Source organism: Ovis canadensis, chromosome 13 (assembly GCF_042477335.2).
Source record: "Ovis canadensis isolate MfBH-ARS-UI-01 breed Bighorn chromosome 13, ARS-UI_OviCan_v2, whole genome shotgun sequence".
NCBI classification, from domain to species: Eukaryota; Metazoa; Chordata; class Mammalia; order Artiodactyla; family Bovidae; genus Ovis; species Ovis canadensis.
In genome coordinates this window covers 25922227-25940158 of record NC_091257.1, presented here as the reverse complement: position 1 = coordinate 25940158, position 17932 = coordinate 25922227, and the positions used below count along the sequence as shown (strand labels likewise).

At 53.3% G+C, this 17932-nt stretch overlaps 1 protein-coding gene across 5 annotated transcripts in view; it reads right to left on the bottom strand.

Moving 5' to 3' along the window:
- Positions 1-17932, bottom strand: part of NINL (ninein like) — a 98768-nt gene that overhangs the window by 11426 nt on the left and 69410 nt on the right. For all 5 annotated transcript variants that reach the window (XM_069547139.1, XM_069547141.1, XM_069547142.1 and 2 more), the window contains 8 exons: positions 16902-17076; positions 16143-16253; positions 15237-15317; positions 11782-11887; positions 10370-10479; positions 9215-9474; positions 3193-3297; positions 2110-2179 (listed from right to left, as the gene is read on the bottom strand). In XM_069547139.1, the coding sequence (XP_069403240.1) occupies positions 2110-2179; positions 3193-3297; positions 9215-9474; positions 10370-10479; positions 11782-11887; positions 15237-15317; positions 16143-16253; positions 16902-17076 (1018 nt within the window). The remainder of the gene's footprint in view (positions 1-2109; positions 2180-3192; positions 3298-9214; positions 9475-10369; positions 10480-11781; positions 11888-15236; positions 15318-16142; positions 16254-16901; positions 17077-17932) is intronic.

Sequence of the window (17932 nt, the reverse complement as noted above, 5' to 3'; positions counted from 1 at the left end):
CTGCGGAAGCACGTGGACTTCCTGAGTGGTCCCGTGGTTAAGAAGCTGCCTTCCAAGGCAGGACATTCGGGTTCCATCCCTGGCTGGGGAACTAAGATGCCATGTGCCACGGGGCCACGAAGCCCCTCCCCCAAGAAAAAGAACACCCCCCCAAACTGGGGAAGTAAGACCTACGGACTGCATCAATGTCAACAGCTTGACCGCGATGCTCATTAAGGGCTGACTTGCGCCCCCGCACACCTCAATTTACACGTTGAAGCCCAAACTTCCAATCCTATACAGAGGGACTGCAGTTGGAGATGGGGTCCTGAAAGAGGTGATTAAGGTAAAACGAGGTCGTGTGAATGCGGTACGATGGTGCCCTAATAAGAGGTGACGACACAGACGCATCTGAAGGAGGACCATGTGAGGACACAGGGAGGACAGCTGTGTACAGACCAGAGAGAGGCCTCAGAAGAAGCCAGCCCCGCCCTGACCTGGGCTTCTAACTCCGAGCACTGTGAGGAAATAAACTTCTGCTGTATGAGCCCCTCAGTCTGTGGTGCTTTGCTATGGCAGCCCTAGCATACTACCACAGACACTAAAGTTTCATAAAACGTGACCACTGGGCAAACTGGACAAAGCGTGTTTCTCTGTAATTTATGTGAGCCTGCAATTATCAGTAATAATTTCAATTTTTAAAAAAATTAAAAAAAAAAAAAAAAAAAAAGAATGCCACATCCAAGCTGTGTGAAGTGAAATGAAAGAAGCTCAGTCATGCCCAACTCTCTGTGACCCCATGGACTATATATAGTTCATGGAATCCTCTAGGCCAGCATACCAGAGTAGGTAGCCTTTCCCTTCTCCAGGGGATCGTCCCAACCCAGGGACCAAAGCCAGGTCTCCCGCACTACAGGCGGATTCTTTAGCAGCTGAGTCACAAGGGAAGCCCTCCAAGCTGTGTGCTTCGGTACGAAAGCCAGTAAGTGAGACCAAGTGCAGAAAGCATTTATTCGTGGCACAAAGGGAGACCAGTGTGGTGGCCATTGCTGAGCAGTGAGAAGGGCATTCACGTGCAGGCTGAAGGGGCCTGATCACACAGAAAGTCCATCCACTGAGGATGATGGAGACCAGGCTTTCCACTGCTAGAGGCGTAAGTGATAAACACAGAGAGAGAAAGCTAGAATCATCCCTGTGATATTGGAACTGCAGTTTGAATTTATGATTTTTGGTAGAGAGGTGTACAAATAAATATACCTGAAACCACGTGCATGTGAGCATAATAAATATACACTCCCTAGTTCCATGCACTAACTGTATTTGGACATAGTGATGACCCTGGAGCCGTGAGCACCCCCAGTACCCAAATCTTGGTCCCCAAGTACCATTCTGAGCTAAAAGTCACCAAGGATTCCTTGGAGAAGTGGCTGCTTCCAGGGTTGGGGCAAGGGAAGTACCAGATGAACCTGGAATATCATGGGACACTAGAAAGTAAGGAAGTGCTCAAATAATGACCAGAACTCACCACGAGGGGGCTCTTATAGCCAAACCTGGGACACTTGAGCATGAAAATAAATACTGATGGTAACATATTATAACCCATTAAATAAACAGGGAGAACAACTGGGTGAGAGTTTGATGAAGAACAGGACATTCACATCATCTCAAAGGATTTTCCCATAAAATGTTCAGGAATAACCAAGGGGAAAGTAACTTTGTGAAGAAGCCTGGCCAACACCACCTGACCAAGAATCTAAGGACGTCACTAAAGCTTGTGTCCCCGGACAGGATGGAATGAGAAGAGGATATTTCCACATAATCTGAATCCAATTCTAAGGAAGTTCTAGACACACCAAAACAACTGCTTATCACCTTCAAAAGCACCAGGTCCTAAGAACAAGGAAAGGCAGACTGAAGCCACACGAGGTCCTGGTTGCAGCTGACGGGGCCACAACCTGTCATATCCACACTGATCCCCCAACTTGGAGTGGGAGGGGGCTGATGGGCCAGCACCTCTTCTAACTTCCATAAAAATGTTCTGTTTCCTTTCTGTAAGTTTGAGATTATTTCAAAACAATAGAAAAGGGAGGGGGTGGTGCATCCGTTTCACACCAGGTGTCAATACTTAACCTGTGTGCAGAGCTCTTCCATCTCAGAGCAGGCCTTTTCCTTGTCTCTCTTTAAGACCTCAATTTCCTTCCTGTTGAAGAAGCAAAGTTAACAGTATCACTGATGAGTCATTGCTCACTGTGGTCACCGTGCTGGCTGGTTTGTACACCTGCTCTCAATACCCTACAGCCACTGGTCTGTCACTGTCCTGCACTGTTATTGTTACTGGTCCAACTGGATCCCAGCCTGGGAACCAGAGGAACCCTGCCAGCACTGTAAGAACAAACCCTCCAAAACATTCCTCAGTTGCACAGCACATGTTAATCTCTCTCCAGCACGTGGCAGTGCTCTTCACATCCAGAAGTGTAACGACCAACACAGCCTTGCATTTGCTGACGTCTGCTGTCAAAAGGGTCCCAGCACCAAAGCTACGGAAAATGGTTCCTGGAGGGAAGAAACCTTTCGGATTTCAGAATTGCTGTAATGTAACAGTGATCGTTGGGTGACTATCCACTCTGGATTCCACACTTTAATCGTCCGGCACTTTTATCAAATCAATACCACATTCTCAGCAGTTTAGAGCTGAGCTTATTTGTATTAAAAAAAAAAAAAAAAGCCAAACCCTTCTTATGAGGCTCTGATAGTGAAAGCTGAAATCTAACGCCAAGTATCCCCTGCAATACACACAGCTCCTGCCTCAGTGCGCAGGCCCCTGCGCTAGACCCCTGACTCTGACACACTGAAATCCATAGACCAGGAATGAACCTTGGACAAAAGCACAGCCGAACTCATCATCAGGACAAGAACAAACAGATTCTACTGGCCCAGGAAGGTTGTAAGAGGCCCTCTTGCCCCTACAGGGATGCAGGATGCCTCCTCTGACCCTCGAGCACGCTATGGAGTATTCTGTAGGATGCCTGAGCCCTCCTGTGCCTATCAAGGCTGGTCGGAGGGCAGCACAGTTCTCTGCTGACTGTTCCTGGAATATGGGTTATCTGTGAACATGTCCCACTATCTACAGTAATGCCTTCTGAGCTTCTTCTATGATGAGCGAACCGTGTTCGGGATGGGTGGCTGGGGTGGGACCACTGAGCTGGCCCTTACCTCTGTGCAGCCTCTGTCCTTTCTGAAGCTTCAAGCTCTTGTCGGATCCTCCCCAGCTCATTTTTCAACAGAGTGTTTTCTTCAGAAAGCTTTTCCAACTTGATTCTGGATAACAAATTAAAAAGAAAGAAGAGTGGGAATTCCAGGAGCTGGTCACCCGACAGAGTCTGGTCTTGCAATGACCCCTAGCCACACTTTCCTTCCCTGGATGGGGACGCAGGGCACCAGTCCCTCCCTGTATCCAGTGTTAACCTGCTCTGGTTTGCATCTCCCAAGAGAAAAGCTACAGAAAAACAAAGCTTTCTTAGCTCCTAAAAGAGCCAGTGACTAAAGTATTCGGCACCTTGGTTCTCTGTGTTTACAGCTGGCCCATTCCTGCATCTCCTTACACCTTCACTGAAATGTCAGCGTGCTCACAGCTGGCACCGATGCAAGATGCTGGGTGAGAGTCCTCATGGAGTTGTTGCAAGGAAATCCCCCCCAGGGACCCCGAGCACAAAGCTGAGGAACACAAGGACTCAGGAAGCTGAATCCTATGGGGAGTGCCCCCTATCGTACACCTTGAGGTCAGCACTGGAGGAATGCCAGGAGGAAGCACACAAGATCCCACCCATGACAAGGTCATGAGGAGAGACCTGACAGGCAAGGCGGATCAGGACTCGAGGGACTCCCTGGACCTGCTCAAGCATCTACCCTGACACCAAAATCTGTCTGTCTACTGTTTACTATATTATGCCTTTCACCAGCTCTTTTGGCATTACCAGGGGGCTCTCCCCGACCACTTTTCTCTGGAGAAAATCAACTGAGGGCTCTAGTTGATAAGTCTCCTGGGCATGAAAGGAATATTTCAATTCAAACCCCTCTGTTAGCATTCTAACTGGCATGGCAGGTCTATCCATACTCTTACAACTAACGCACATGATTGTTCACAACTTCCCAACCATGAAAGGCAGGGGAACTTAAACATTCTAATAGGCATAGAGCCCTTCGAGGAGTAAAAATTATTAGAATAGTGCTGATGAAGGATTTCATTGTTGAGCCAATGCTTGCTGCCAACTTCCCATATCCCTTACCAATTGTGTGCCTGGAAGTATATTAGTTCATATAGTTGGTATGTAGGGAAAATAAGTAGTAGCCTTGGTGTTAGCAACATTAGACCTTTGAGTTAATAAATTTTTTCTTTGTTATAACCCACTGCACCTCTGCCCCATAGGAATGTAACTTTATTTAGTACTTTCTGAGAGTGGCGCCAGACTTTAGAAAAAAACACTTTTAGAGAAAATAAGTTTTCTGGCTGACAAACCTTAATCAGAAAAAAGGGTCATAAACTGTTAACAGGCCTCCAGGCCAGAAGATGATGTAAATCACATAAGACTTTTGTATATGGAAAGAAAGCCTGGTTTTGATAAGGGTCAGAACTGCTGACCCTGCATGACTCTGCATCTTCCATTCCCCTCTATGTACCACCCAAGGTATAAAAGCTCTTTTTAAAAATAAAGTTACAGACCAGACCTGTTCCACCTAAGCTTGGTCTCCCCGTCTCTCTCTTTCTTTCTCTCTCTCTCGCCTACTCCATCCATCCTGAGGGAACCCCTGGATCCTGCTGGGGCTGGACCCCAGTAGAGGAAACTGGAAAGATGCCCACATCAGCGGACAGAGGGTGATCCGATGCAATGTGGAACCTTCAGGAGGGGAAAGCAAGTACTGACAGAAGCTGCCCAGGCCAAGTCTGCCTGGAGCCCTTGGCTTCTGATGCTCTTAGTCTCCCTGGAAGGTAACTCCACTCATGTGGAACAGATGAGCAACTGACCAATAAAGATCACGGGGAGACAGCTTGAAACCCATGCCTGCTGCCCAGAAAACCTGTCCTTGATATGTGCTGGTGTCACTGACATTTATTCCCCTAAACATTAGGTTTCTACCTGGCATTAGCTTCTGATTTTTTCAATCTAAAAGTACTCAAAGCACATGACCTCATATGTTTAATATATTATTCTTATAATATCAAGCATAAGTATCTCCTTCATAAGCATAAGTATGATTTCATTTTTCTCATGAGGAACTAGAGAAAAATTAAGACACAGAAGTCAGTGGAATTTTAAAAGAAGTGAAGGGTTTCAATGAGGAGAGTGATCTCAAATGAGGTCTGTGTTTTGAACTGTTATTCAGGCTCCTGGATGGAAAACAAAATTGATTCGAGGCAGGTATGTGTGTGCATTTGGGTGGCAGCAGGGGATGGGGGTTCTGCTTCCAGTTTCCTGGACCTCCAGTAAGACGGCGGTTGCCTTATCCCAGTCCTCTACATTCACCAGATAACCAGAGCCTGTGCAGAGCTGATCATCTAAGGTGTGGTGTCCTCACAGAAGGTTACAGAAACCTCCAGGGGCCTTCAACAAAAACCTGAATGCTGAAACCAGAGCTGTGAGCATTAAGCAACACAAAATGGGGTTGCCCTGAGCGTTACCCTGAGGCCAACACCTACATCAGTGTGCAGAAACCACAATGGGGGCGCGTGTGCTGGGCGGGTTCCCTGGAAGAGGTTAAGTGGTCTCAGATTAAGAGGCTCCCAAGTCTTCTTGGCAAAGGCAAAACACACCCTTTCTGCAGGGAGAACCCTCTACTACAGCTCTCAAGAGTCCCAGAGATAAACATCGTGTGAACATGAGCTCACAACCAAAGGTCACCACAACGTATGTGGGAAAGGACCACTGATGAGAGTCAGAAGAAGCCAAAACAACAGAATTAGATCCCAGATATTGGAATTATCAGACACAAACTTGGGATAAATATTATTAAATGTTTACTTAAATAAAAGATGGAAATAAAAAGTGGACAAGCAAGCAACAAGAAGCTATCAGAAATGATCACGCAGGACCAAATAGAATGTTAGAAAATGAAAAAAAAAAAATCAATGTCAAAATAAAAGCTCACTGGTAGATTAGATATCGCTGAAGAAAAAGTCACTGACCTGGAACACAGAGATATGAAAAAGTACCCAGAACGTGCCATGTACAGAAAAGAAGATGGAAGAAATGGAAGAGAGTTAAAGAAAAGGAGGAAAAGTGAAAAGATCTAATATCATACATCCAGCTGAAAAGGCCACTGAGGGGAGAGGCAATATTTTACAAAGAATATCTGAAAGATTTTCATAGGACACAAATCTATATATTCAGCAGGCATAATTTCTAAGTGCAGTAAATAAAAAGAAAACAGTACCTATGCCCTACGACTCAACAATTCCATTCTTAGGAACACCAGCACCGAGAACAAACAATGGGGCTACCCAGAGCTCCCCCAGGGGTTACCACTATCCCGACTTGGAACAGTGACCCTGGAGGACATGTTCTGGGTGCTGGTGACACAGATGTGTCCAGTTCATCAGTTCTTCCAACTGTATACACGTGTGAATTTGTGTGTGTGTGCATGTAACGCTTCAATAGAAAGTTAAAACGAAAGAAATACACACCTAAACACACCAAAGGAAAACCGCGAAAGCTGGAGACGCTGACAGCAGCGAGAGGACACGACTCCGATCGCCTCCTGTGGGGACAGAGTAGCAGCCTCTAAAAGGCGTCTGCACCCAGAACCTGCACATGTGCCATTTCATAGCAAGGGGAACCAACGCAACACACAGAATTAAAGCTGCTAATTCACCGCCCTCAGATGGAAAGAGTGTCCGAGGCTGTCCACGAGGGCCCTCCACTGTGGAAGAGCAGGCAGGAGACTGGGAGTCGGGATGGAGCGCGAGGAGGACCAACCAGTCACTGCTGGCGTTAGGGGAGGGTGTGGGTCAAGAATGGGAGGCCTGCAGGTTTCCTCCCGAGCTTCCAGAAAGGAAGGCGGCTGCCAACACAGAGACTCTCGCCCAGTCGTAGGCACTTCTGATTTCCAGGCTCGAGCACCGTGAAATCTTAAGTTATGATGCTTTAAGCCTCTGACTTCCTGGTAACTCATCACTGCAGCAATGGAAAATGGATGCTCACACAGAGCAGCCTGCCCAGGTCAGAGGGCAGAGGGCAGAGGGCAGCCTTCAACTGCACATCAAGGTTTGTGCTCCTAGGAAGACCAGCCTTCAGAAATGGGAGAGAAGCTGAGACATTTTCAGATGAGGAAAACTGACGGAATGTACTCCAAAGACAGTTTCATGAAAGGCCACACATCAGAGTGAAGAAGATGGTCCCATAAAGAAGGCATCTAACCACACATCCAAGTGGAGGACCATTCAGTAAAACGCCCGGTCTGGAGATTTGAAAAACGGCCATGTCCAAATGCCTTGAAACAATCTACCAAGACAGACCCAGGAGGAAACATAAGACCTGAACAGACCTGTAACAAGGGTTACAGATGCTGGAGAATGGAGCCTTCTCCGCCCACCACTCTGGGGCCAAAAGCTGCAAACACCTGTCTCACTCCCGGCTGCACCCCAGGAAACCCTGTCCAATGATCCAGACACCACTGAGACTGGAACTGTGACGTTAGCTGTGGGGCCAACAAGCCAAGGCGTGCTGCAAGTCAGGAGAAGCAGGGAGAGGCCCAGCACAGCCCGCCGGGCCCGGGGGCTGGGTGGAGGATCAGGACAGCACTGGGCTCCTGTGCCTGTCCAGAGGAAGTGCCCAAGACAGATGGCAGAGAGGGTGTGTGGCCGCTGGGCTGATCCCGCACGGAAGGCCCCCAAGTGTGCCGGGGCCTGATGTGGACTCGCAGGTCCACTGGGCCCAAGACCAGCCTTCGATCGTAGCCGCAATTGCAGCAGTGGGCCCACATGTTCACCTGAGGCTCTCTGCCACTTGTGAGGCCCAGCACCACCTGCTTCATGGAGCAGGAAATTCAGAAGTCAGCCCACCACGACCAAGGCTCCACATCATTAGGGGATCGCTGCGTCTGAGGCAGAGGCCTAGAGCAAGGTCTAGAAGGTGATAAACAGTCCAGGCGCCTTGGGGGGAAGTGCGGGGGGTCTGGGTACAGAGCCTGGGGCCACTGGCTGTGTCAGTATTTTCCTTCTCAAGCCGGGAGGTGCACTGACATTTACTCCTTGGCTTATCATAAATCCCACGGGATCTGTTTTCCGGTGAAGCAACATGCCATGGTCACCCTGCGGGCAGGGGCTGGCGCCTCAGCTGGACACACCCACGTGTGCGGTGAGCCAGTGTCCTCTGCCCAGAAAAGGGACACAATAGCTCACGAAGCCTCTCTCTCCACAGGACACGGGGAGCTTGCGGGAGTGCTGTGTGGGCGCTCACGGGGCCAAAACACAATGTGTGGAGAGTACAACCACAACACACAGCTGTGCCTGCCTGCAGTCACCAGGGTCATCTCCTGGGTGGTGCTGGGAGGCTCCTGGAAAAGACCTTCTAGAGGCCTGGGCTCCTGAGATGAAGTGGGTGCCGGCCTGGGCCCCAGGGGGCCCGGGAGGAGGGCCAGGCTACATACCTGATGCTCCATCACCGGCTTACGGACCACCTCCCCCCCTTTAGCCTCCCCTCAGGCCTCTCCAGCCCCTCAGCTTCCTAGTGGGGCCCAGAGGATGGGCATGTGGGCCCTTCTTCTCTAGCACAGAAGATCATGTTCCAGTTTTCCAAATAAACCTTTTCTCTCCTTTTCCCACAAATCTCAGTTTCTTTCAAGAACTCCACTAACCCAAACTAAAGGCCTTTCCCATTATTTGGGGGCATCTAGGCCTTTCATCCACCTCCTCAGGAGCCACGAGATGACGGATGAGGGAGACCGTTTTTAAAAGTCAGACTCCTTGGGACTTCCCTGGCAGTCCAGCGGTGAAGACTCCATGCGTCCACCACAGGGGCACAGGTTCGATCCCTGGTGAGGGAACTAAGCTCTCTCATGCCATGCACACAGTGTGGCTGAAAGAAAAGTCAGAACCTGTGTAAAATAACCTGCTCTTTCAGGGCTCACCACTCAGGTTATGCATACTTGTGACTCTGAGCAATCTGCCCAAATTCAATTTCAAATCTGGGTTCTCGGCAATACCCTGGACCCGAGATCCCTCAAGGCCGGGGTGGCAGACCTGAGCCTCTGCAGCGCCTCCTGAAGCCGTGCTCTCTCCTGGCTGAGGCGGTGCGCATGGCCCCGCTCCAGCTCCGCCCTCCTCTGCAGCTGCTCCCGCAGGCCTCGGACCACCTCCTGCGACTCCGCCTGCAGCGTCGCCAACTCGGCCTTCTGACCCTGCAGCACGCCAACCTCGAGCTGGAAGGCCCGCTCCAGCTGCCTCCTCTCCTCTGCAAAGGCCCTTTTCGTCACCTCCATTTTCCTCTCGTGGTCATTAACCTGAGGATAGAGGCATGAGTGATGTTGACCGGGGGCCTCCAAATACAATTCACTTGATGAAGCAAGGCTGCTGGGTACAGCACCCAAACAGCAGGTGGCCCAGCTTCAACAGGGTGCCGAGGCCCCTGAAAGGCTCCCCACGGCTTGTGTGGCCACCTGCTTCCGTCACTTCCTGTAACCTCCGCTGCAGCCTTGGGGGGAGGCCCGCAGGTGCAGAAGGGAGGCTGGCGGCCCGGCAGGTAGCCGCAGGAGGAGGGCAGAGGGGAACAACACCTCCACGAGGCCTGGAAGGCAAGGCCACAGCAGGCACCCAGGGGCAGGACCACCCAGTGGCCGTGGTGACACCTGACAAGCTGTGGGCACCATCCCTCCACAAAACCCACCACAGTCGAGTAACAGAGTAAGAGACACAGTCACCCAAGAAGACAGGCTTGGGCAGGCTGGCCTAGGAGCCCCTGCGTGCTAAGTCGCTTCAGTCGTGTCCGACTCTGTGTGACCCTGTGGACTGTGGCCCACCAGGCTCCTTTGTCCATGGGATTCTCCAGGTAAGAAGACTGGAGTGGTTGCCATGCTCTCCTCCAGGGGATCTTCCCGACCCAGGAATCGAACCCGCGTCTCTTATGACTCCTGTATTGGCGACATATCTCCTCTTTTCCACTAGCGCCCCCTGGGGAGCCCCTGGTACAGGGCAATCACAGGAACCAAGATTCTGCTCCCAGAATCTGCTTCTGTCTTGCCTCCTTCCGAAGGGGGTGGAGGCAGAAAGTCAAGGTCACACACGTTCCCTGCAAACCTCCGTCCCCCTGAGCGCGCTCACTATGGGCAGACGTGCCTGCAGACGCGTCTCAGCAGCAGCAAGTTCCCCGACCTCTGCGGCCTCCCTCAGTCCCCTGACCTTGGTCTCCAGCTGGATCTTGAGTTCTTGGTAACGCTCCTTCAGCTGCTCCAACATGATCTCTGTTTCTATACTCGCTGGGGCGGAATCACCCACGAACGTGACGGTGCCTGAAAATAAGAGGACATGTCCATAGATGTTCTGCTCAGACCAGCATGGGATCAAGCATCTTTTAATTTCGTAGCTGCAGTCACCGTCTGCAGTGATTTTGGACCCACAGCACGGCCAGCCCTCCTGGGCCCAGGTGTCCCCCACGCCATGCGTGGTGGGGGCACACTCAAGGCTCGGGTCAGAACGTGAGCGTGGCCACTGCTGGCGTCTCACCCATGCTGGCTGATGGGCTGGAAAGTGAAGGGAGCAGACACATCCTGACCTGTCGCCCGCTCTTTTCAGTTCCTGAATTGTAGTCCGTGAGAGAGAGGGACAGACTCGGCAACATCGGCTGAGAGAATTTGGGGTAAGCATCTTAGGAAAGAGAGCATCCCATCGCCCTGACAACAGGAAACTGCCGCCTGGGTCAGGAGTGGCCCCGATTGGAGGCACGGCCAGCCCGGCCTCCACCACCCACCCCTGCACCACAGCACTGCTGTCCTGACCACCCCTTCTCCTTAGATGGGGTCGAGGGGAAGAGAAAAGGCCCCAGCCGGGAGAGCGCTCTGGCTGCGTCGGCGCCAACACGAAGCTTGGGGCTCCCTCCGATGCTACGACCCAGAGCCATCTGGCCACCGCAGCCAGGGCGCAGGTCCTGGCTCTCAGCAAGGGCCACACAGTCCTTACAGCTCAGGCCCGCCCAGGGATAAAGACCATCGACCCCTGGCCACACGGGCCCCTGACACTCACTGAGGCATGTGCTGACAGCAGCCACACGCCAACCACCCCTGGCTGAGGGCGGCAGGGCTGCGGCTCGGGGGCCAGTAGAGTGCACCGCTGCAGGTGCAGGTGAGGGCCTCCCTTAGAGGCCAGGGGCACAGAAGACCCTCCCGGCTGCCCTCGGAGGCCCCGAGGAACACTTACATGGACTGCCCCGTCAGCCATCACAGGCCGCCCCCCACACCCCCAGCCCGCTCTCTGCTCCCCTGCCCAGCTGACCCTCCCCAGGGTTATCTCCTTCCGTCACCCCTGCCTTAGGAGGCTCACAGGGGACACGCCTGCCCTGAGGTCACAGCAAGGTCATCATAACCCTCACCACTTACTCTGTCCAAGCAGTAGGACCTTCCTCCTCCTCCATCTCCCTTGGGGCTCTGGGTTGCCTAAACCCCTCGTCTCAGATAGGACCCTTCTCCCACACAAGTGGTCCGAAGGACTTGTGACCCCCTGCACAGCGGGCTGGCCCACCGCCCCACCCCCGGGGCAGGAGCTCGCGACCCACCACCTCCCAGCAGACCCACCACCTCCAAGCACTCAGCTCCTACCTGCTGGGCCGTGTCCCGGGGACAGGCGGCCGTGCCAACTCGGGGCTGCCTTTACCTGCAGGCCTTCCAGGGCGGCCTGCAGCTCGTCGTTACGGTCCTGCAGGTCCTGTGGGCAGAGCCAGACACTTCCTCCAGCCACTGCGGCCATCAGGCCCAGGAGCGGGCATGGTGCCGGCACCCGGGGAACAGTTCAGGCCCCAGCAGGGCGGGTCCTGACTTCCAGGATGGGGCACCGACACTATACCTAGGCACCGAACTGCTCCGGGAGCGACAAGGAGCGGGAGTCATTTCCCAACCTCTTATGCCTGGCACCACCTTCCAGCACTGGATACCCAGAAGGGACCCAGGGGGAGAAAGGTGCAGTGAAAGTGAGGAATGGAGAAAATACAGAGACCTTTTAACACCTGAAACCACAAGAGATTGGGGGAGCATGCTCGTAAGGGGTAGGGGAGATTCGGGGGACATGAGGCTTAAGAGGAAGGGCCTCTGTGACCTTCCTGGTGGTCCAGCGGTTAGGACTGAGTGCTTTCCCTGCAGGGGACGTGGGTTTGCTCCCTGGTTAGGGAGCTAAGACCCTGCAAGCTGCACAGCACAGAGGGAAAAATACAAGAGGAAGGGTCTCGTTTGTAACAAGCATCATTTATCCACCCAAAGAATGAAATAGAACTCAACAAGCCCATCTGGTCACCTGGCTTTCACAGGCCAGGCAGGGCAGCGTACACAGCCCACTCTCCCAGGTGGTCCCACGGCCCGGGCGCCATGCTCGGGTGGGACCCATGACGGTGGGTCCACGTGCTCCTCCCCCCGCCTCGGGCGGGCCGTGGGCACCCCACCTGGAGGACGCCACATGTGATGCCGCTTCCAGCCGGCTCCTCCCCAGGCTCTGGGGTCAAAGCCAGGCATACCCTCAAGGCCCCACCTCCCGCTCTGATTTTCCTTTTTGGGGGGCTGTGCCAGGTGGCCTGCAGGATCTTAGTTCCCCAACCAGGGATCACACCCGTGCCCCCTGCATCGGAGCTGGAGTCTTAACCACTGGGCCACCAGGACAGGCCCTCCTCTCTGATTTCTTAATCTGAGTTTCCTCTCCAGGCAGGTCTTGTCAGTTCTTTCTTATCTCCCTGGTGGCCGGTGCCTGGCCTGTGTCCACACCTGCGCTGGGAGGAGGAGCCTCTAACTGGCGACTCTACGCCACGTGGGAGAAGGGACAGGCCCTGCTGATCTTAGAGGAAGCACATGTTTACTAGGACCACTGTACCTCCTTAAGAAACTCTGAGCAAATACGCAATCTCCCCAGAGCAAGCACCTCTGTCCCAGGGGAAAGGGCAAGGCCAGGAAGCGAGAGCTGCAGGGAGGCCTGTGGGGCGGCGGGCGTGTGCGCCCCGGCCCCCCGCCCCACAACGACACCACACAGGCCGCGGAGCATCTTTGATGTGGTCAGTCTGGATCGAGGTGTGCAGCATAAACTCTACAATGATCTTAAAGACCAGGTTCCCAAAGAGGGATGCAAAATAGCTCACTTAAAATGTGATTATATTGATAACATGCTGAAATGATGACACTGTGAAAGTAACGGAGTAAATAAAATGTTATAAAATTAACGTCCCCCATTTCTTTTTACCTTTTTTTTTCTTTTACCTTTTTTAACGTGACCACTGGAAAACTTGGAAGTACACACAGGACTGCTATTTTTACTGAGCAGCGCTGATATGGCAGGAAACATCGACAGAATAATTTCTACCCAATGCCCTGCCCCTTCAGTGGTTCCTTCTGCCCCTCAAACAGCTACTGCAAGACCATATACATTATCCACAAATTCAGCAGAGCCAGAAAACAGGCCCTGAAGGTATGATGCTAGGCAGACTGCCCTGTTCTAAGTGCTTAAGGATGACATGCACTGTCCTGGGTCCCAGCCTGTCCATCCAGGGTGCGTCCAGCAGGGCTGGGGAGCCATGTGCCTGCTTTTGTGTGGGTTGCACGTGAATTTGGGCTGCCTGTGGATGCTGAAGGCAGTCACAGGGTGCTGCCCCGAGAGCTGGGAAAGGCAGCAAGTCCACTGCACACAGTGAAGCCCTAGGTCTGAGGGCTCTGGAACCTTCGAGGCTTCTCTTCGCATTAGCGTTAGCAGGAGAGGTGAGTTCAGCAAGAAAGCAGGAGAGGGTGGGTTTCAACAGCCGCTTGGAAAGCACTGGAGAGGAAGAGGGGCCAGCCACACCGAGTCAGCACACACAGAGGGGCTGGCTGCCCAGACATTTGCAACTTCGTGTATTAGAAATTATTAAAAAAAAATTTTTTTAACGTTCTCAATGCTAGTTTAAAACAGCCAAAAATATCCCCCCAAAAGAGGGAAGATCTCTGAATAAGTAGCACCAAAATGTAAAATTTTTTTTTGCCAAAATTCCAAGAATCAAAAGTGAAATGAGTAGCAACAGTTAGGTGACAGTCATGTGGAAAAAACAAAGGGGGTCACACCTGTATGAAAAAAGTCAGGTGCACTAAAGCCACGTATTAACTGCTGGTTAGTCACAGGTGCTCAAAGTGGGGGAGAAAACACAGCAAGAAGGAGAGTTCCTCCCAGAAAGTTAACCACAAAACCCACACACCACGCGGTCTCTGAGAAGGGCTACACAGGTGACCCATACACAGGACTGCAGGGGCACCGGGAGTCGGGGTGTGGCAGGCAGGAGGCAGGGGTCACGTCACACTGCAGACCAGCACGGGCTCACCTTTATCCTCTGGTGTGGCCAAAGCATTACGTGCAGAGAGACAGTTCTTACATTAATCGGGAGGGAAACCATTAAGAAGCAAGTGAATACTACATCCTTGACTACAAACAATCATGTTTTGTCTGATTGTCTTGGACAATCCTGAGGGAGTAACAGTGTGATCTGTTTCCCAGCAGTGGCTGTTCACCACCTGCACCCTCCTCTGCATGGTGGCAATGCCAGCTGAGTGGGCTCACTTGTAGGTTTGGCCCAGGAAATGCATACACTCAACCACAGGAAACAAGATGAAGCCCTACATGGTGCCTGGACACACACGGGGGCCTTGGGACTGGGGTGAGCAGCCTGTGTGGGGCTGGGCACAGGTGCTGGGCAGGCCAAGTCCCAACTGCCTCCTTGCAGAACATGAGGCTCGGGAAACTCCCCAGCAGTCCAGCATTGAGGACTCCATGCTTTCACTGCCGAGGGTGTGGGTTCTATCCCTGGTCAGGAAACTGCAATCCCACAAGCCATGCAACACAGCCAAAAAAATTTGAAAAAACAAAAACATGAGGCTCAGAGGACCTCAACTGAAGAAGGAAGCCCACGTCAGAAGCTACGCCCACCCAGCTCATGTAGGGATGCTCCTGTGGAACCGGGCTGGGCCACCCACCACGTGAAGGCCAGGAGGTGGGAGGGGCCACCCAGTCCTGAGCAGACAGCGCATGATTTTCCCTCAGGCAAGAGGCCACTTACCCGGCACTTAAGTTCGTATTCCTTCAGGATCTCTGAGAATTGCTCTTCCTGGGCTAGGAGTTCTGTGCTCCGAGGCTCCAGCTGAAAGCAAGCAGGAAAATGAGGGCCAGGACCTCAGGCCAGGTAGAGGGTGGGCTGCCACCCCCTCGTACTGCCGCAGTACGCTCAGCATCTGCAGGCGCAGCCACCTGTCCCTCCTCTTCCTCCCTGCCCTTCGTTTACAAGGTCTCGGGGCAGAAGGATGTTCAGAATTTCAGGAAGGTGGTCATGCTCCCACCTGGACCCTGGGCTGCCTTCTTGCCTCAGCCACCTGGGAGGCCCCTTGCACGGACCCCGCACCTCCCTCCCTTCCCCTCCTCCCCTCAAGGTGACAGAAAGGGCCAGGTCTGTAAGCGCTCCTCACCCCAGCACTGGGGTCTGTGCAGTTGCTGACTGGTCCAGGCCTCGCCACCAGAAGGTCAACATGCAGGGCATCACTGGGGTGTCACCTGCACCCCTGTACTGCCTGAAGGGGAGGGAAATACAGGCAAAGTGGCCTTAATGATTTCCTCTCCATCACAGAGTCTTAGGTTTCCCAGGTGGCACTAGCACTGAAGAACCCGCCTGCCAACGTAGGAGATGCAGGAGACGCAGGTTCAATCCCCGGATCGGGAAGATCCCCTGGAGCAGGACATGGCACCCACGCCAGTATTCTTGCCTGGAAAATTCCATGGACGGAGGAGCCTGGCGGGCTACAGCCCATGGGGTCACAACAATTCAGACCCGACTGAGTGACTGAGCAGCACGTGGAATTTTAGCAGAAAAACCCAATTCCGTCTTCTGTGTATTCTCCATCAAGACCCTGACGCCCTTTACCAGCACCCACAGGCACTTCTCTGCGGACTCACACTCAGCAAGAGGACTTGCCTGGTCCTTCAACACAAACTCCAGGTCATTCTGCAGCTTCAGGACTAGCTTCTCTGAGTCTGAGAGCTTCTCCACGACTTCAATCATCTCCTTCTGCAATCGACTATTTTCCTACAAGACACAGGTCAGTGTTAGGACGGATTTGAAGCTGCACTGCAACAGCCCAGGAGTCCACTGGAAGGAAGGCGGTGTCCGGAGACACAGGATACGATCAGAAGGCAGGCCTGGCTTCTCCTCTGGGGGACGGAGGCAGGGCAGGTGTGGAGGAACCCACAGTCAGGGAAGAGGAAGGAGGTGGGGCCGGGGCCACCTCACTGGAAGCAAAGGCAGGTGGGGAGCAGGTCAGGGACGCTCTCCACAGCCAGGAAGAGCGCCCCCGAGCGGGTCACACACCAGGGCTGTGGGCGGGTGACGCTTCTGTCTTTGGTCTAGTGCTCTGGTCCCAGGGAGGCAGCCGAGGCGGCAGCTGCCGACCCAGAGCCGAGAGCGAGAGCCCGGGGGCCCCCATCCTGTGGCCCACACGGCTGCAGAGGAGGCCTGGGTCTCTCCTGGAGAAGCCAGGATGCTTCCGCTTCCGCTGACAAATGGGCTCTCTCAGTGGCTGCAGAAAACGTTCCTTAGCGTCAAGGCCCCAGGGCCGCGGGGAGGGTTCAGTCCTGGCCCAGGAAGGTGTGGGTGTGGAGGAGCGACCCCCGGACAATGTAGCCTCCCTCTTTTCGGATGGGGGGCCGAAAAGGGTCAGCACCCTGCCCCCCCTACCTTCAGGGCCAGGGTCAGCTTCTCGCGGAGGCCGGTTTCCTCCGCCTGCAGGCGCCGCAAGTCCTCCTCCAGCCCGGCCCTCTGCCGCCGGGCCTGCTCCCAGAACAGCTCGCGTTCCACCTCCACCTCGGATCGCAGGAGGCTCAGCCTCCCCCGGTAGCCCTGCTCCAGGCGTCTGCAAGGCACACGGCACGGGGTGCATTGGGCTCCTGGGGGGCGCCATCTGGGCCTCTCCCTCCCCAGGGTCTCCCGTCAGCACACTTGGCCTTGGCACTGGGGACTCATTTGTTCCCGCCTGATAGACGGGGGAGCTACAGTGTTGTGGGGCAGCGCAGGCCTCATGAACTGTGCCCCCTCAGGGCTGGCAGAGGTGACCCCACACAGACAAGGGAGCCAGTGGGTCCCTTGGCACACGGGGCAAGCTGGCAGGTGACCTCTGGGTGGGTCTCTGGCACCCCTTGGCCATTCAACCTTCTCCATGTCATCAAAAAATGCACCGGTAAATAAAGGCAGCATCAGGGCCCTTGCTGACTGAAGACGCAGAGAAGTCAGCCTCCACCACAAGCCTTGGAATACCACCACACAGCAAATCCCAAGGCAGACAGAGGATGGAGCGGGGCCCTTCTCCTCAGACTCTGCAGTGATTTTTTCCAACAACCATTTCTATCAGCAGGGAAAACAGTGAAAAACCTTAGCTTTATCACTAAAGCTAGTGGAGCCTTGCTATTTAAAATCCTAAAAGATGATGTTGTTAAAGTGCTGCACTCAATATGCCAGCAAATCTGGAAAACTCAGCAATGGCCACAGGACTGAAAAAGGTCAGTTTTCATTTCAATCCCAAAGGAAGGAAATGCCAAAAAATGTTCAAACTACTGCACAGTTGCACTTATTCCACATTAGCAAGGTAATGCTCAAAATCCTTCAAGCTAGGCTTCAACAGTACATAAACCAAGAATTTCCAGATGTACAAACTGGATTGAGAAAAGGCAGAGGACCTAGAGATCAAACTGCCAACATCTACCGGATCACAG